Below are 20,660 nucleotides of genomic sequence, written 5' to 3' on the forward strand. Positions count from 1 at the left end.
ACATTCCCCTCCTGCTGTGGACTGCCTCCTCGCAGCATTACCGCTGAAATGCTTTTGTAAAACCCAGATCTGCATTTTACAGACTTGGGGAAACCTGGACACCATAGGTTATTTTACTGTTGCTTTTTTGTTTGAAGCTTTGTCCTTCAGAAGCAATTACTTTGTGAGCTAGTTCTTGTTTTCAAAACTTTCAGAGGACAGTTTCAAAACACCTAAGATAAATCAGCTACAGCCAATACTGAACTACAGTTATTTCAAGTTGAGGAAAATGCATCTGTAGCTCTGGCTTTGATCCCAGGAACTGCTTGTAGTTCTCCCTTCCCAGATCACAAATTCTGCCCTTCTGCAGTTTAGTTCCAAGTGCTTTTTGTTTGGTTTTGGTTGAGTTTGATCAGTTTTCCTTCAACACCTAAATACATCACCCCCCATTGACTGAGACTTTATCAGCTTTAAAACATCTTAATATTTTCATAAAGATAGAAATGATACTGTCAAGGTTGGCAAACCAAACAATAGTAACTGTCATGGCTTAAAATTGCAGCTGTGATCAGCTAAGTTCTCAATTAACGCTTCTCCCATTTTTCCTTTTCCAAAACCCAGAACTTTGACAACTTCTTTTCCCCACCTGCAGACAGGGACTGACCCAGTAAGTAGAAGATGGAATAGCCTAACTGTAGGCACATACCCATGAGCGTGGTCTAAAACAACCAATGCACATTTAAACAAAACCAAACCAAAAGAAACACAAAACAAACAAACAAAAATGCCCAACACACAAGCAAAACACAAACTTCACACACAAAAAAAATCCCAAAGTTTCTTTCAATAGTAAAGTGATTGCATAATGTAGCTCAGATTTTTGGCCTTACAACCTTGACAATGCCAATTTTGCATAAAGAAACGAGAGATGAAGATGGGTATTTCACGTGCACAGTTGCAGTCTACAATGTTTCATGTACTTAAAATAAATTCTTATGAGAACAAGTTAGGTGCACTTAAAAATAAAGACTTATCATGACCTGTCTTGAATTTTCCAGTTTTCCTTGTTGCTTTAAAAAAGTCAAAGGTATATGGTTAAACACAATTTCATAACAGAACAGTTTGAATAATATGTAGAACAGCTGAACATACAACACAGTTTCCAAGAATTACTGTAACATTTCAGGGTGAGGTTCTCATGGCCAAGATGCAGACAGTAAGCCATCCATACCAAACAGGTGAGAACTTCTATATTACCACTATACCCTGGTTTTTGCACCAGCAAACCTGGCCGATTCACACAGTTAAAGGAAATAAGCAAGACAAGCTGCATTTTCCAAATAAAAATGTCCTTTTTTTTTTCCCCCTGAAGGAAGAAAAGAAATAGTTCAGTAACTGCTAGTTGGCTTTATAGCAAAATGTTTCATCTATATTTCTGCCTAATTTCAGGCATGAAAATATATGGTTGCATTTAGAGAGTGACGGTAGGACAAGTTGACATTTCCAATTCATTTGGTGGATAAGTTACATTTGTTTTACATCATCTGGCAATAAAGTTCCAACATAAAAGCCTGAGCTAAGAATTTTATTTGTTATGAAAAAAGAATGTTCCAAAAAATAAAGTGAATAAGTTTTTTAAAAAAACCGAAACAAAACAAAAACCAGCACCAGAAACAAAAACCACAAAACACTCATTTTGTTGGATGCCTCCTTCTTCCTTCTCATAACTAAAGTTCTTGGAGCTTTTTTTTTTTTTTACTTTACCCTATCAGCAATATCTATTTCACAGTACTTCAACAGAGCTAACAGGATAAGTATTAATGAAGTGAAAACCGAAGTTCAAATTTCCATATACATTAGGGCTCCGGATCAAACTGTGTGTTCAGAAATTTTTAAGAAAAATGCCTACTCTTAGCATTTCCACTTCTAAACAAAAATTAAGTACATGCGTTACTGGAAACCTCTAAAACATTTTAATCAAATTTTAAGACAGAGGGGCAACTGTCACTTTGTCCAAACAAAATGATCTTTCCCAAGGTAGCATTTCCTTCTGAGCCAGGATACCACGCAGGAAGGTTTGGTATGAAGTGACTTTTCAGCCCCATGACATTATAGACACTTTCCCTGAAGAGTTCAGCTTGGTAGAGAAAAGCAGAATGAAGAAGGGGGTGGGGGGGGAGAAATTCCTGAAAAAGCACACACCTCTTCCTGATGACAAGCCAGATGTACTCCCTCCAGAGAGAAATGCAACACTGAGAGGTCTGAACCTGTGCTTGGAAGCCAGGAGTTCCCTATTTCTAATCCATGCTGTCACACGGGGTCGTTTTACAACCTGGACAAATCACTTCGTTCCTCCATTTTCCAATTTCTGAAATTTTTCTAATGTAATGGTAGTGTTGTGTTATGCTTTGAGATATAACAATCAGTTATTATCAGACTGGGGAAGAAGAGGGTGCAAAGAGCTATAATGAAAAACATCACCTAATTTTTAACTCTCCCTTCACCCTGACATTGCCGTCATCTCTGGTAGCACCTGAAGGGTGTTTGAGCATCTGGGATGGCGAGAAGAGAATCAGCCAGAGGCTGTGGCTGAAGCGCGGTGGGGACACATGGCACTGACTGGCTGCCCCTTTCTCCTCCCCAGTGCTCCCAGCCCAGCACCCAGCAGAGCCTGTAAGAGCCGCTGCACCATGAGAACAGTGGGCACAGAGGGTTCTGCTCCAGCTGTCCTGCCAAGGCCACCGCAGCAGTTCAGCTGACTTGTACGCCTGATGGGCTTAAGCTGGGACGGCCCCATCTGCAGAGACAGGCCAGACGCAGCCCAGAAATGCTCTCACCTGAGATGCAAAGGGCACTGGATTCATCAGAGTGGTCTAAACCGTGCCACGAAGGCAGCAAAGCAATTGCAAGGAGCTGTTTGAGGGCTCTTTAGAGTCCAGTCTAGGATTGTCTGAGCCGAGCTGTTGCCTTCTCTCCCCAGGAAGGATCCAGGATGGCCAGCGATAGCTAGGCAGAGGAGAGCTGGGGGGCTGGGGGAGAAAGGCAGCTCTGCCAGGGCAGTGCATGGGCTCCACAACGTGACGGCACCCAACAGAACCAGAACCTACAGTGAGCAGATTTCAGGAAAAGGAAGAGCTGTGGAAGCTGGGTGAGGTTAGGCTTCAGAGGTGTAACAAAGGAGGACAGCAACGAGCCCATGCTAGAGCCTGGGGGCACATATTTAAAGGGCACAGAGTAAAAATGGGACGAGGACTAAGTTTTGGTGGAGATGATGGTACAAGTGTCTTTTAGAGCTAAGCAGACCATACGCCGTGGTACGCCTTAGGGGCACGGGCTGCCAGGGAGGGCTGGACCAAGCCAGAGGTGAGTGCAGGACAGCTGGAGGAGAGCTGGAGGAGAGCTAGAGGCTATTACAGAATGGTTGAAAGGGGAAGGAAGAGAAAAAGGAAGATCTGTTACGTTTCAGAACTGCTGGTTTAGGTAGTGTTTAAATGCTTTGAATGCATGAAGGTCTGTAAATGTGCTAAGTTTGGTTATTCAAAGCTTTGAGGAAAGACCTGAACAATAGGGAAACCAGAAACAAGACTGAAAATAAGGAAGGGGAATACATCCAGGGCAAGCATGGTATTTTACTGACATTAAACTACATCCAGACAGCAACTATTTGGCAATTTCTTCCTGGAAAGCCTCCCAGATCCAACCCCCCCTCCCCACCGCCACACACACCCATCTAGGCTGAAGAATCTAAGCAACTAATTCAACGGCTCCCTTTCACACTAAGATGAATTAAGAACCACATAAGGCAAAAGCAAAACCTTTTTTGTTCATTGTAACACTGCAAAAGTATTTTCACAAAAATCTTCTACAACAGAATATCTATTGTGCTGAATCAGGTTAGCAAGCCACAAAATTCCCTTGGAATTAGCAACTTAATTCAGACATTATTGCATAAATATATCACAACAGATCCATCTTACTGTGCCATTTGCATATGCCATCACATGATACACGAGACTGTTAATTAGCAGCAGTGTTAACCTGTTATACAAATTCCAGGCTGAGGACACTTCAATCAGCCCAACGTAGCCAAGAGGCAGTTTTACTGCACATAAGCCTATTACAGTTACTTAAAAACCAACAGAAACCTTCGGGGGGTGGGGGAAGGCTGAATTTTTCTTTTAGAAAATTCTGCGTTACTGCACCTTCCTCTGGTTGATTTCCTACACTGCGTGGTGGCAGGAGCAGGCAAGCTGCCACCAAGACTCCATCTGTTACGCTTGGTGTGCAAAGCATTTCCTGCAACACTGGGAAGCGTCATAAGGCAGAGACGAGCGTTCTCATGCAATGGTCTGGCGTTAGGGTAAACATTAGGAAGTTTAACACACCTATTATTTTCAAAAGGATGAGAAGATTAAGTTCTGTAACCTATGAGGTTTGCCATCAGGTGCTTAGCAGTAGGATGGTTACTCTTCCCATTGTTTTATTATTATTTTTCCCTCAAAAGTAAAAGTTAATTATCCTAGTATCTGGTGCAGATGAATAGTTGAGATCTGACACCAGGTATATTACAGTAAAAAGTTACCTTAAGATAAAAGCCAGGCTGTGATGAGTCATAAACAGAGTAAAACAATTTTTACTGCTGTTTTAAATAGGAATTGAAGACTAGGTGACTGATGTTTATAAATGGAAAAAAGTTTCCAGAGTAAGGAATAAGGTAAGACAGTAAAAGGGGTTAAATTATTATGAAGCAAGTTTTGAGGGGGAAAGGATTATTTCCAAATTACAAGGCCTGACATAATGCTAAATTTTACTTTGGATTAGAAATGCTGTGCATACCTCCGTCATCAGGGAATTCAAAAGCCATAATCAAGCAAAGCAGTTTTGCCTACAGGACAAGCAATTTATATTGAAAATAATATCCTAACTAAAAAAAACCTATTTTTTTTAGGGATCTCCTTCCCCAAAACACATACAACACCAACACCACCACCACCACCCCAAAAAAAAATTCCGTGCAAGTCTAAAATCCTTAGGACAATTCAGCAAGAGATGCCCCAAATCTGCCCAAGCAAAATTTATACCAGAAGCCCCATTTCTATCTCTGCTTGTTATAACATGCTGTGGACTGCAACCACAGCCTCGCCACAAAGCTAAGACAACTACAGTATCCAGATGCAACCATGACTTGTCCTATAAAACAATGTAAAAATACCTTCTCTTCATCCTTCCTTGAAAATTGTAACCAGAAAGGAATTTTTTCTGAAGATTTTACTATTTTTTTCCATTACTCACTGCATATTAACTTCCTCTCTCATTTCCCATGTCCTCTGCTCCTCCTTTTCTCCAGAAGGGAACCAAGTCTCCAAGTCATTAGCCCATGGAGCACTCGGCAACCCACAGAACCCACTCCTGCCAGCTGCCTGCTTGCATTGTCACACCACCAAGACCCAACTGGCAGATACTGGGGAAGATGCAGGGAACCACTGACATTTTCAAATCAGAATCCAAGAGCAGATAACTGCCAGATGATGGCCCATCATTCCTTCTTCAAAAGCATCCCTTCCTTAGCTGTCCAAAGGTTACAGGAAGGCTTTACATTCAAGTCACACTGGCAGCACTTTCCACCTTACTCCCCTTTTATCCCTGTAAAGCCATGAATTAATGCTTATTAATGGAACCAACCTAACTAAAAAAAAATATAAGTCTGTGGTCACATTTCAGGGATTTTTTTTGAGTTCTAGTCTGATCCTGGTCCTGATCCTGGAGAGGATGCAGAATGACAGAGGTCTGAAATCCATGTTCTATACGAATCAATATTTTGATAGGTTTAATAATCAAAACCCTAAAATTAACTTAGAATTCTTTAAATAAAAAAAAAGCCATTCCTTCTAAATGAACTTAAACTTGGTTTATATCCATTTTTCTAATGAATATGAATTAATGTCTCACAGAATCTAAGCTTGGATTGAATTTGAATCATAAAACTATAATGCTACAGCTTTCCTCAGAGAAAGTGCTGTTATTTCATGAAACTGCCAATGATATTCTGTTAAGCAGTAATGAAAATGTTTTCTATACTGCACCAAGACATTATGAACAATGACTTCACATATTTAGTCTTGGATATTCAAAAAAAGATTAGGTTAAGACCACTTTAAACCAGGCCTTCCACATTCTGCTAAAAGACCTATCAAGCTGCTTTTCTTCACTGGGAAAAAGGGGGACGAGAAGTTCTCTGTGGACTAATACTTGATTTGCTCTAGGTTTGGTGATGGCCAAAGCTAACGTAAACATACTCAAACAATTTCTAATAATACAGATCGGGAATGGAGCCATGGGAAAAAACGTTAGAATCAGAAAAATGCCTTAGAAAGAAAGGAGAATACAATGAGGCAAAACTGTTCTCTTCCTCATCTTCCATCCCAAGGAAAAAGATAAAGAATAAAAGGATAAAAGACAGGGAAAATAAAGCATGCACAAACACAAAGAAACCTATATAAAAACAGAAAAGCTTTAATAAATTATACAGAATATTCTACGCTTTAGAAAGACAGAAGAAAAACATGACATATACATGCCATACTGATTATATTGCTCAAAAGCACCCCAAGATGCTCAGGTGATAACAACATAATTTGTAGCAAGAACAACATTTGGGACAGAAAACTGAACACAAGGCACGCAGAAGAAAAGACACTGTAGCACTGCAGCAGACAAAAACCGCATGAAAAGAAGAGCATTTTGAGGGAAATACTGTCAAATATTTGCTTCATTTTACACAAGTGTTAACATGAAAATATTACAATAAAATAGTGCTATGGTACATGTAAAGCATGCTGCAGACATCATCATTAGGAAACCAAGTGCAGTGTTTGGATTTTGAGGGAAATAAGAAAGTTGTATTCTGAGACATGTATTTTTCACTCAAACTAATACACTCTGGGACATTTTCCGAGTTGTAAATAGGACAGTATTACAAACATCTGACAACGTCTATGTACTTTAGAGGATTCCACTTCAAACCTTTGGTTATCACTGTTACCACCTACAGGTCATAATGCTGATTCCATTTTGGATCAAGTGTATTCTTCACAGTATCTGTAGAATGGCATTGGCCAGATCCGTCCACCACAACCTTAGCAAATGGATCAGGAAGTCCTAAGAGGAGGAAAAGAAAAAAACTAGCAAATGGATCAGGATGCTTTCAAGTCCTGTATCACTACACAGTATTTGGTTTTGGTTAGTATTTTACCTGAAGTACCCTTTTATTCATAAATGAGAGCCACATTTAATGAATGGGAATAACTTGATGTATTAGGCGCAGGAAGAGGCTGAACTAACCATTTCACAGATACAGACCAGCAAAAACTTTGTAAGTCACACACATTGCAGGGGGTGGAAATCTGAACACTCAATCTTCCTAATTCAGGACTGAGTAAATTCTCAGCATCTAAAGAATTCAGAAAAAGACAGAAAACAGGTCTACATTCTTCCTCTTTTTAATATTAATTACAACCACAGTTCTGGTTGTTGCTGGTATCACAGGACACCGCCTGTAACAGGTGACTGGCTTTTGAGGCCCACTTAGGTCTCTGCTAGCTTCCTACTCCATTTGCTGCCCGCTCCGTACCTCAGAAACGCCAAACCACAGTTCAGCTGATCAACAATCAACAAAGATGACACCAAACTACACAGCTGAGGACAGGGAAGCAGCAGGGCCAGAGCAGCCTACTATTAGCTCTGCTGCAACAATTTTATAATATATAACCCGTATTACCCAACACCCAAAGGGATGGTGCCACCACGGATGCCCTGAAGCCATGTGGCCCCGTCCCTTTTTCCCCTCACGCTCATTCCTCCCCTCCTCTGAGGGCCCGTGAGTGGTGAAATAGCTTTCCCATTTTCTGTAGCACAAGTGCTGCCCCAGTCCCCCTTCCCCAGGTGACTCGGGACAGAGCCAAGCAAGCAGGTGGCGGCTCAGCACCAACACCAGCACGCGGGGCAGGGGGAGCGAGACCTTGCAAGACTTGTGCTTCAGGACACAAATGCATCACAGATTTCGAGTCTTGAGGGGTTTTTTTTAGGCGTGTTGCCATCAATTCAAAAATCCAGATAAAAAGCAAGTTTTAGAGGAATGACAGACTACGATATAATTCTGTATCGTTCCCATCTTCAACTTCTTTTCAAAGTTCAGGCCTGATCTTTCAGACCCTCCCTGCCCGCGGCTGGGAGGCGGCCGGCGGCTCGTGCGTGCAGACCTGCACAGCCGGTGACGTCCCCTTCTGCCTCCTTCATCCACCCCCTAGAACTTCTTTCAAAACATTATTAAAATTAATTCAAATATAATTTCAGAGTAGGTAAGTATTATGACATGATTATTAATAATGAAGATGTGCAGCTTAGTTAATAATTAAGATCTGCCAGACAAAAAGTTGTTACACCAAAAATATTTTAATAAATATGTGGCACTAATTGAAAAACATGTAATTTGCCTGAGAGTAAATTTGTTTCCCACTCCCATCAAAAACAGAGAGTGTGTCAGTATTTTAGTTATTATTATGAAGCTGTGACAAGTGTCACCTAAGAAAAAAAATTAGAAGCCCTGAAATAAAATGGCGTGAAAACAAAACTACCTGGTCCCCTCAAATCAAATATCTTAATACAATGATCACGTGCAAACACTGATGTACAGAACTTCCATAATATTTACCCCATCGATAAACGTATAAAACTTAACAGCTACTTACGGAAAAAATCCTTTTTCACCAAGTTTTTTGCACACAGTACTGTAAGAAAAACAGAAATACAAAATTAAGTTGCTGATTCCCAACTTAAAAAAATAAAAAGTTACTTTACCTGCCCAGCATTACACAAAATCCTTCTTAAAATAAAATGGATGTAAATGAATTGAGCTCCTACATCATTTGTATTGTCACATAAAATAATTCCTGAAAGCTGAGCCAGAAGTGTCCTCTTCTGGCAATTCACCTTTAGATAGATTATAGTGGAAGTGATACTATAGTGATTTCCTCAGGGAACAGTTTCACATGCAATTTTATTTTATTTTTTATAATTCTCAATTGTTTTGCCTACTCAGTGTTTACCTAATGAAGAAACCGGACCATTCCTAAGTAGCTCACCATATAGCGGCACTAACAGTTGTGTCAGTAAAATCAGCAGTGTCACACAAGCAGGGTCTTAGATTTAGTTCTACAGACCAGCAAAAGCTTCCCTGATGATAAGAAATAGTGCATTAGGCTGTCTAGGCACTTCTGTTATCCTGTGTGGTAGCTAAATAGGTTTTTACCTGAAAAACATTTGGGTGGAGCAGACTAACTTCTAATGCCAGAGTTTTGATGGCTCCAAAGATATATTTTATTTGTAGAAGTGGGTAATTTTTTCAGGCTTTTTTGTTTACATTAGAAGGGAGGAACATTTGCATTTGTCAGCTAAAAATACCAAGGGGAAAACAACTCCGTATGAGAATAGAATAAAAATAACAATAAATAAAAATAAATAAAAGGTCAAACAGGACAACTTTCATACAAAGATGCCAAGGTACACACAGAAGACTTCTCACAAAATGCAACACTGTTCAACTACATATGCTTATCTATTATCACAGGTCTAGTAAGCAGGAAATACTAGATTCCCCTGTGAAACATTAAAATATTTACTGATAACACAAAAGGATTCTTGGGTATTGAGTGAAAGCATGAATTCCCACAGCTAGTATAGAAAGGAAAAAAAGGGGAGGGGGAAAGAGGTACTTGGTTAGAACCAACGCTGCAGAAGACTCCTCAGTATATCATTCCCTGGGGTATTTTTTTTATGAGATTGCCAATATTATTACTACCAGGAAATGCAAAGACAGAAAAGTGCATCTGAGAAGCGCATCCCACAGACACCACCTAAGACCTAACAAAATTAGTCATGCCTTCCCCCACTGATCCTGGGGGCCACCGATTCTCTAATTTCTTTTACAGTATCTTTTCAAATAAAATTAAGCGGAGGTAGTACACGAGCACTGTTATAGCAACATCCACAGCCAGGGCAGAGAAGCACCACCCTGAATAGTTCTGCATACTTGCACAAAGTTGCATATTATTTTAAATCAATGGAATTAATGTTTTCCCAATTTTAACGTTCATATAGATGTTGATTTTAGTGAAACCACTTTCCATAGGAATTCAGCACTGTTAAACCTAGCTAAAACTCTACTCGGGTCTAACTATGGTCCTCCGTAAAACAAAAGGGGACACCTATTAATGACTCCAGGTAGTCACAGTAACAATTGACATATACCACAGAAAAGGTACATTCAAGCTCCCAGGAAAAAGTTTCAGCATCTTAGTTTGATGCGAGGGGGTGCTAATAACAGTATCATTACTCTGAAAAAAATTGTCTAGTTGCAGTTTGTTATTTTTAAAAGATGATAAAGGTAAAAAAAAATTATTTATCTCCATTCAAAGACATAATGGTACACCTAAAGCAGAGCTCTATTTAAAGGATTTTCACCCAATAACTCCACTGTAAACAGTCAACAGTAGTAAAGTACTAATACAGCACCAAACATTTTTGGTATTTCTGATACCTGGAGTTCAAGCACATATAGGATGCAAACCATCACATCACTGCTCCACAAAACAGTTAAAGTCTTTAGGATGGTGTAATGAAAATCCACAGTCACTAAAGACTTCCATGTGCCCAGCAGTTTAAAGCCTATTCTATCCATACAATTGATAAAAACTTAAAAAGACCTTAAAAGAAACAGGTAAGACAAGAAACTTAGAAAAATACTTCTGCCGTTCCTTAAGATGCTATTACACCAAGAGTATCCCCAGCCCGAGCTGTCAACAGGCACCACTTGCCTGAGAACTGAAACTGGTTGCTGCTCACTGCCGCCTTTCAACTTGTGGTGAAAAACTTCCAGTAAAAGAGATGCTTATATAGATGGCCACTTATTTAAATATATTTAAAAAGATGTAATTATTTGCACAGTTTCACCCATTAGAAGAAATGGGAAGCGTCAAGTGAAACCAAAAGGCTTTAAATCCGATAGTTAAGTCAAAATTAATCTATAGCACAGTAAGCCATACTGTACGTTCCCAGAATTGTATGATGTTCAAAATAAAGTAGGTTTGACTAATCTTTGGAGAAATTGCAAGGTTAACTAATTATAAACACTTCTTTTCAAAATATTAAGCAAGCCTGCCAGTGCAACTTAACCACAGTCTCATTTTTATAAGATTGGACACATGCACAACATACAGACTAATAACCATTTCCCCAACAATTAGCCATGAGTGAACAAACTAGTATTTTTGGCTCAAGATTTCCCTCTCTAGTAACCACATTTAAGGAAAGTCAGATGTCAACCCACTCTGGCTTTGTCAGGTTAGCAAAACAGGAGAGACGCAGAGAAATCTTCCATTAACAACACCCTCTCTGCCAGGTATTTCTAGATGAAAACACCCAAGTCCCAGGAGCATCAGCTCAACTCTAAGTGAAACAAGCTTCTTCCAAGCACAGAGCCCTAAACTATCTCAGGACTTTTTCTGGACAAAATTTTTCCCACTGGTGGGAAAAGTACCAGAGTTTATGCACCGCTTCTCTACCAGCTTCAACACTGTATTAAAACCTATTCTGCATATTCTGATAACCAACTGATTAATGGCTCTTTGAGAATAAAAACTACGGAAGTTTGGTTTCCTATGGATTTATGTTTTATGGTTGACTGAAAGCTATAGCAGAGGCTTTTCCCAGCAGTAGGGCATTTAGACAGACACTCTCCCACGCAGACTCTCCAGCGGTCTAGCAACACGGGATCTCTTGCTGCAGCTTTTTCCTCTCATTTGAGGTCACTGCTAGGGTCTCCTCTTTATCCAGGCAATGACTCTCATAAAACTCATGGGATTTAATTATCTTTGAGACCACTATCCTATGTCAAATTTGAGCTAAAGAGTAAAAAAACAGAAAGAACCATAGCAAGGTTTATTTTCCTTGACAAAACAAAGTTAGAATGCCGATTGTTCTGGACCCAAACCCACATCATTATCAGATCTACGTAGTTGCACCATTAATAGATCCTCAAGAGGCACAAGGGCACTGAAGATGGTTATTTGTTATTTGTACATGCTTGCTTTAAAACATTTTTTAGTCAAATTATTTTTAAACAAAAAAAAAAGTTAAGCTATTTAAACTTGTACTGAAGGTTTTCAGACACTGAAATACAAACCAATGCCTGTATATACTGACACTGGTTTAAAAAAAAAAAAAACAAGAAGGGGGGGAGCATTGTACCATAAGTGCATCATCAAAAGACATTAATGGCTTCTAGTACACGTATGTAGATAAAATATTTATTACAAAGTATCAATGAGTCAGTGCATAGCTATGTTTTGTATGTATTACAGACTTCCTGGGTAGTCTACAGAAAAGAGAACATTAATATTCCAATATGAAGGAACAATATACACGTGCCAAGACAAACACGCACATCAGTTTTACATACTATACATTCATTAAATACCTTTTTATCATGCCTTATGATCTCATTCTAACATATGCTACTCAGGTCAGTTCAGAGAAACATGAAAAGAGCATAATATTATAAGCTACCTAGTCTCCTTCCATGACAGCTTTGCTACATATAGTTCTCTAATACTCAAAAATAGGAATTCAGCGAATCATGCTTGCCAATTTCCTTTTTCTGATTTATTACTCCAGTGACTGACAAAAGAATGGTTTACTGAAAAATAATTTAACTATTGCAAGTAAATGCAAATATTTAATATCCCCAAACTCCTGTAATCTCATTTATATGTTAGCTATTAAAATTTACATGCAATTTTAGAGGGGGATGAAATAACTGGCTGAACCCACAAAAAAACTGAAAGGAATAATGATGCTTGAAAATATGAATTTTATAGAAAGATAAATACTTCTCCCCTTTTCTGAACTCTTCTCACTCTTTTTGCTAGCTACCGAAAACTCTTGTTACAACTGCTTTTTACTTTGGAACCATTTCTACAGAAAAATCAAACTTTTTATGACATCAAACCGTTGTTATGGAAGGTATCCTATGTTACACATTACCACTATTTTATATCCGTATTAAAAAGTATGTTTATTCCAGAATAGTATGTATATCTGTAACACAAGGTCTCCATACTTAAAGGGAAGAAGAACACAGAGTAGAGAGTGCCATTGTAGGAAGCTTGCAATGAAAACAAGTAAAAAGCGATAAAGATCTATGAGATTTCACAGAATCATCCCATCTTAGACATGATCCAAGAGCCCAATGATCCTGTTCACCTTCAATGGCTGGGTAACAGACCTAGTGCTGAGGAAGGCAACCTGAAGAAAGAAAACATTATCTGAATTTAAGGAAATTGGGCATTTAAGGGTAGTGATCTCATATTCAACCGTCACGAGTATTTCCAACTTAAGCCAAACTGTTCATAGCCAATTTGTTCACCACGTTCCTTCATACCTGCAAAACAGGAACAATACTACTTTACCTCACAGGTACACTTTAGTGTTACATTCCCTGTATGTTTGCACACTCTAATCTATCTGTTATAATGTGTCTTGATTTATGACCAATTACAAGGTCTGAATGTGTTTGTACCCAGCAACACGATGTACAAGTACCTCAGGGCTACAGCTGTAGACAATCACAAGAGAAATACATTGGGGTTTAAATTTCTATGATAAAAAAGAATATTGCTTAAGCTATCTTCTTAAGAAAATAATTTTTAAATGTGCGTATTGTTGGAGAGACGTCAATACTATCAGTGAAAGACAGGGGAAGACAGGTAAGAAAATAAAAAGCAATCATGAATGTCCACGGAAGTGAGCACGCCAGCTGAAGAGGCAGAAGGAAACACATAATCAACACATTTAATACGCGGTACGTGACTTAGTAAGAGAACACCTCCCACGTCATGTCAGACACCCGTAAGCAACCAACACTGTGTCAGCAGGCAGCCCCGAGTTTACAGGGGGAAGAAAAGGGCTGGGTCCAAAGCTAGAATTATGTTTACTAATCTTCTGGCTTTTCACGTGTCATCACCACAGAAGAACTAGTTCAGCCTTCTGAACCCAACCAACAGTTTTAACATTCTAATTCCTGTTGGGTTTTTGGTGTTTTTTTTCTTTCCCCAAGGGTTTTTCCTCCCCCCAAAAAAGTTCTTGCTCCAGAACATATGTAACACATGGGATAGTGAGAAGGACAGGCTGCCTATCAATTGTTATCACAATAGTTCATTTTGAAGTCTTTTTTTCCCCCCCTACAGAAACACCATCTTTTAATGAAAGCCATTAGCATTGCTTTTTGTGATCAGATCCCAAGTTGTTTGCATGTAATACGCAGTGCAATACAATCACTAAAATAAGTCCCAGCTGTAGAAACACAATGCTATGCTGTTGCTAATGTGTGTTGTACTGATAATGAATGGTCATCTATGCTTTAATCTGAATAAAGCTCGCAACTGCTCTGCCTCTCCTTGCCAAAAATTCCCCTTCCTCCTCCAGACTGTGGTTGCATTCCAATTACACTGCTGATTGGAATGAGCCTGCTTGGGGGAGGGAGAGACAGGAGACAAATGAACGTGCACACACACCCCTCCTCGCCTTCCGATGGCTGCCCCTGGGACCCCAGAATTGTTTGGGGTGTTCAAACCGATGGCTGACATGACATACTTTTTCTCCACGTTGTATAAAACTCTTGGTAAATTTATTTTAGACAAACGTTTGCAACAGGCAAACAGCACACCATGCACAGGTTCCAGCAGTACAGCTCAATACTTTAAATGTTTCTAACAATTCCTACTGTTTTCTTCCATTGTTGGCATGCTACCGAGAAACTTGTATTTTTCTGCATGCATTCCCCTCCTTGCACCTGCCTAAATTCCCACATGAGAAGATATAAAACAGGAGGTCTTCAACTATTCATCGAACAAAGAGCTGTAAATAACACCATGCAGATTTGCAAATACAGCTGCTCAGGTGCTAACTTCCTCAACAAAGGTTTGGAAATAAAATTGTTTATCTCAACTATTCACATAAAATTTCATTTTACAATTAACCTCTCTTGAGAACTTTTATTTTAAATTTTTTTTTAGCTTTCATTTCCTTTCAGTTTTCATTTCCTTTGAAAGGTGTTTCTTTCTGCAGATGAACAAACTGACAGAACATGATCATAAACTCATAATTTACTTTCAGTTAATGAAATTCATGCGTTTTACAAGAATGCAATTGATTATCATCAAGAAGGGACACACAAAGAGAGGTAAACCTAACAAATACATGTTTTACAGGTGCGCAGGGGTTTGTGTAAAGAAGGTATTGAAACATAAAATGGGTAAGAACGCAGCAGCTGACCATCATTCTACCCATGGTCACCGATCAACGCATGCTGGCAAGTTTCATATTGCACCTAACAATAAAGAGGGCTGCAGCTGTTCCTCTCCCAGATCAGGTCTAGCAAGCGTATGGATGCAAGGTAGAGCAGGAAGCTGAACTGGCTTCACAGAAAATTAACCTTCTGGGCAGATGGATTAGTTGGCCACTGGCTCCAGGAGCTGCACTGACTTACCCTGCGGCCACGCCACCCGCGGAGCGAGGGTCAGCCAGGCTGCTGCCCAGACAGCAACCCTGTACCACAGAAGTGCACCCCATACCTGGGAGTTTTTCAGCTCTAAAACCAAAACACATCACCCCCCACCCTCCAATGTTTTCATTTTAATGCAGATGGCTGGTTTTTTCCTCTTGTCTGTTTTGCCTTCCAGACATTTAACTTTTTTTTTTTAAAGGAAAAAAAAAAAAGGTTAAAAAGCAGATTTTGCCATCAGGATACCAAAACAGCTAGCTAGCACTCTTCAGGTTTTCAGAAACATTCAGATGAAGTTTTCTTTTCTATATCCCGAAGCACACTCAGAAGCATAGAATTAAAACTGGAAAAAGCATTTCTCTTGCTCTATTTTACCTATTGACAGCTCTTTCTGAGTCTCACAAACCAGCAGTAATTTGGAATAACCCAGTGAGCTCTGAACTAGAATTGGTACAAAACATGTACAAACACAGTGGCTGGCATGCCCTTCTTAAAAAGGTTTAATTATTTTTCCCCAAAACTTTAATCTGAAATTCAGTGCTACCCAAATTAAAACTCCAACCACCACCCTCTTCTGGGACCAGTACAGGGGTGGCACACACCAAGATGAAGGTGCCATATGACGCGCTGTGGCACACACCAAGATGAAGGTGCCATATGACGCGCATGGGGAAGCCCAGTTCACCCAGAGACATCGTACAAACTGATGCTGATCTCAGACACACTCTGCTAGATCGGATTAAATGTAAACACTCTCCACCACCCCCTAGTCGCACGGTTCTCCAGCAGGAAAGAGTAAGTGTAAGCACTTGCCTTCTGGAGCAGCCAGGCAAACCTCAAACCACCATCACTTAGCTATTTCATCTAGATACCTTTTTCTAATGTGAATTAGGAAATGCAGAACATGATCCTTCTGCCCCCAGAGCTATGGGAGCCAGAACAACTTGGAAGGGACAGTAACTCCTTCGACAGGCGCAGCTATCTTAACCATGTACACTTACAGTTCGTGCTGGTCGGAAACTAACTTGTAATTCTCTTTCAAAATTATAAACCTAGTTTAAATCTAATGCAAATTCAGCGTCATGTACCAATTCTAACTGCCTTAGTAGGAATACGCATTAGAACGATTCAGAACTAATAATAAATTTTTCAAGTGCTACTAAATACTAACCTGTCAGGTTGAAAAAAAAACCCCAAAATAAATTCAACACTAGTTCTAAGTGACATATAAAAAGCATTATTGCTAGGCTGATGTCCAAATACAAGGTAGACAGCTTTAAAATAACCTTTTTTAAAACATGTATTAGGATTATCTTAGTACTAAAAAAGAACTTCTAACAAGAATTTCCTTTTATAATTGCTAAAATTCTAAATTGTCCCATAAACACGTTTCTGCAAGTTCAACACAAGCCAGATGCTAAATCCTTAATATACTGCATGTAAAATGAAACCCATTTCAAAGGATCACATGCACCTGCTTAAAAGCACTGTCAGTTAGAAATCAAGAGTCTCAACAAATCAAAATTATTCCTCTGGGACTAAACAAACAAAACCACAATCACCTGCATTCAAATAACAAACAGGAAAGTGCAAATGTCCTAATAACGCAATACACTTTGGATCACTGCAAAATATGCCAGAAACTAATACAGTAACAGCACATTTTTCTTTCCAACAAATTCACTGTACTAAATCCTGCCTATAAGAGTAGGCTGTGCTTTGACCGGAGGCTAGAATACTAGACCCATATTACTTGCATGTAATATAACTCCTGGAAATTAAAATTCAAGATGGGAAAAAAAAATAAAATCACACATTTAGCACAGAAGAAGTGTTAATAAAGATGCATTGCATCACTGAATATAAACAGTTAATCCAATAAATCATTCATCTAGTGCAATAATAAAATTCTGGGACAGAATCTCCAAGGCTATTTTAAATTCCTGTAAGGGGAAGATGACACGACAGCGACTCAAGACTCCAGAAGTCTGTGCCAGGGATGTCTGAATGACTTGTGGACACGGCCAGATGGAGTCGGCCTAGATTTGCCATGTTTAGACTCCTGTTTTAACATCATGATGTCTACTTCACAGTATTGTTTTACTGTAAACAAAAGGCTTCCTTTTCCACTTCTCCTCCCTTATTCCACTCCAAGTCAAAAGTAAAACAAAACACAAAAACCCCCACACCATTGAATTCTTCCTTCAAGCAACTAATGCATTCACATTTCCTAGATTCATTCAGTGATGGGCTTACTGCCACACACGTCACCAACTCTATTATGTGTCCAGTTTATTTGATACGCCTGTCAAGAGGTAAAGGAAAGAAATTATGCTGCCACTTTTGCAAGGAAGGTAGCAACCCTCCCCAAGCATTTCAAATCTTAGCACGAAGGTTTACAAGTCTCTTCTATGGAGATTCACGTTTGAACCTGTGAAACTGAATATGTAGATGCAAAACCAAGTTGCTTTTGTTTTGCCTCTTTTTAGCTATATATCAAATATGCAAATTAGATCTGAATGATACAGGATTTAACGATCCCCATCAGGGCTCCATGTAAACGAAGGCTTCAGTCACAGCTCAAACAGCGTGAAAGAAGAAGTAACACGTGGGAAACTAAGAAAACAAAGGCTATTGCGAGTATTTGCATTTCCTGGCACAGTGTGGATGGAGCCTCTCAGACCAGCCAGGATGCTTCTAACCCCTAACTTTCATACACTAGAAATTTCACTCCACTCCTCCACCCTACTCCAAAGTGGCCCAACCTTCACATCTAATCCGTTCCTCATCTGAAACCCCACCACTGTACCACAAAGTCGTTACAAACACACTGCTCACAGACTGAGCTATGCTGGGCAGTTGGGGTGGGAGCAAGCAAACAACACAGCTTTAAATTAAAAGCTATTCGAATACTTTACGTCAGCAGTCAAAGATCAATTTTCAGACCAACTTCCAAGTCACCTCATCTGTTTCTCACATTTGTAGGAAGTATAAAATTGTATTCCAGTAAACAAAACCAGGGTGAGAAACAGAGATCCATTAAGGATAAATGAACGCACCAGCTTTGCTGTTGTATTTGTTGTATGATTCTCTCTTTTTTTAATCTTCCTGCAGTATTAAAAACATAATTCCCATTAAAAAAAAAAAAAAACACCTTTAAGTTAAATTAACATTACCAAGATCAACTGATCTCAAACCTGCAGAGGTGGTTATTATGTGCAAGTGTGAGTGAACTATTACGAGCATTAACTCAATTATCCTAGAAATACAGGAATAAAATAGTATTTAAGAGCTCAGGGAAAGGAAAGGGGGTACTCATCTCAAACTCTTAAAAAAAATCATTGTGCTGAAGTCTTACCTCAATCCTTAAAGACTTGTTTGAAATCCCAGCTGCTAGTTTTTAACCAAGACCCAGTTTAGACAGAAGTGATTAGTCCAAAATTACCAACTTGCAAAATACTTAAGAGGGCACAGGACTCTTCCTCTGAGGATGGGTAAATAAAAAAAGGTAACATGGAAATTTACCCATACATTTCTCAGCTTATTTTGATAGGAACAGGGGTGGGGGGAAAAAAGCTTACAGGAGAAACAAATTATAGCTCTGTTCTGCCTGATGTATTTCATGCACCTCTGAAAATGTGCTGGGGGAAAAACATGCTAACAAGAAGCAGAGCCCTCAGATTTGTTTCACTGCCGTAAAACTCTCCACCCTCTGAATGATCTATACTAGAGGCAACAACAAAAGAAATTCATGATCTAATTACCAACCAGACAAAAATGCCCTGAATTTTAAAAAGTGCTTCAGACAAGAGGCACCTGCAAGGAACCCAGGCTCCCGGGTATCAGGAACTGTAGATACCAGCAGCTTCCCAGCCTGCAGGACCACTGCCGTCTCCGTCAGGACATAGTCACATGCTTCATTTAAACAGGAAGGCTCAAGATTCTGTCTCCGCTACAGACATAATCCTAGGAGGACACCACTACTGCTGGGGCTTTTCTGGGAAGAGGCAAAAGGAAAAGAACCCCATACACACGCCAAAAAAAAAAAAAAAAAAAAAAAGAGAGACACCAAAAGCACGCACATAATTTACCCTTTGTGAGTAATTCCCATGCCACTGTTCGGCAAAAAGCTGTAAATACTCGTTTTATCAACACTAACAAAAGGATTGTCAGCAGCTTTATAAGAAACAATTTTTAAAACATGACAACAGCCAAGGTAACACCTCTTGTTGGGCGGTGGGAGAAGTCAATTCTGGCATTTCAAATACATGACTTGAAATATTTGAGTAATTTTTTTAAAAATCATTCCCTAATAAAACTTCCTGTTAAAGAGTTCATGAGGCTCATGATTTTGACGCTATCACTAGCAAAAATCACTAATCAAGCACCCACCCCGAATATAAACTCCTAGTTCAGCACAATTTTGCTTTATTACTACCACCTGATGTACCAAACCAGTATTACATGGGGGAATACAGGTAAGTGATGCACTCTTTACATCCTCCTGCATTATCATCAATATCCACAACTTCAGACATGGATTCTGATCTGTCTCCCTGGTATGTGGATCCTGCTTCTTCCTCCTTTAATGCAGCTGAAATATTTAAGCACAACGTCCCTATATTTACTTTTGGGGGGGAAACTGGTTTCAGTGGAATGCTTTCAACTCTGGGAACTGCCTCTCACTGTCTCTGGAGCTTGACAGTTTGGCTTCTGCCAAAAAAAAAAAAACCAAAAAACAACCAACCCACCAAAACAACCAAACACCATGGTCAGCAGAAAGATGTGTGGACTATACACACACCTTTACCTGGTTACTAAGCTCATGTCTCTGATGAAGTAATTTTGTCTCTACCTGCAGAAATGCAATACCACAGAAGTGAGGAGAACACCAGCTGCTTAAAGAAAGTACATATGAAAAGCCAAGATAACATCACTATTCAGACATTAAAATTCTTATGTACCTCAGTCCAGTCTTTTTCCCCCCATCAGATAGCCACAAAGCCTCATCCCCAGGAGATAGTTCTATCAATAGACTATACAATTTATAAACTGATGCAGTTAC

At 39.4% G+C, this 20,660-nt stretch overlaps 1 protein-coding gene across 1 annotated transcript in view; it reads right to left on the reverse strand.

Annotated features, from left to right (window-relative positions):
- Positions 1–20,660, reverse strand: part of SMURF2 (SMAD specific E3 ubiquitin protein ligase 2) — a 63,273-nt gene that overhangs the window by 25,735 nt on the left and 16,878 nt on the right. The window contains exons 2-3 of the mRNA XM_080378209.1: positions 8,727–8,765; positions 7,029–7,137 (exon numbers count right to left, since the gene is read on the reverse strand). Coding sequence (XP_080234335.1) covers positions 7,029–7,137; positions 8,727–8,765 — 148 coding nt within the window. The remainder of the gene's footprint in view (positions 1–7,028; positions 7,138–8,726; positions 8,766–20,660) is intronic.

Source organism: Falco punctatus (genome assembly GCF_963210335.1).
Source record: "Falco punctatus genome assembly, chromosome: 1".
Lineage (NCBI taxonomy): Eukaryota > Metazoa > Chordata > Aves > Falconiformes > Falconidae > Falco > Falco punctatus.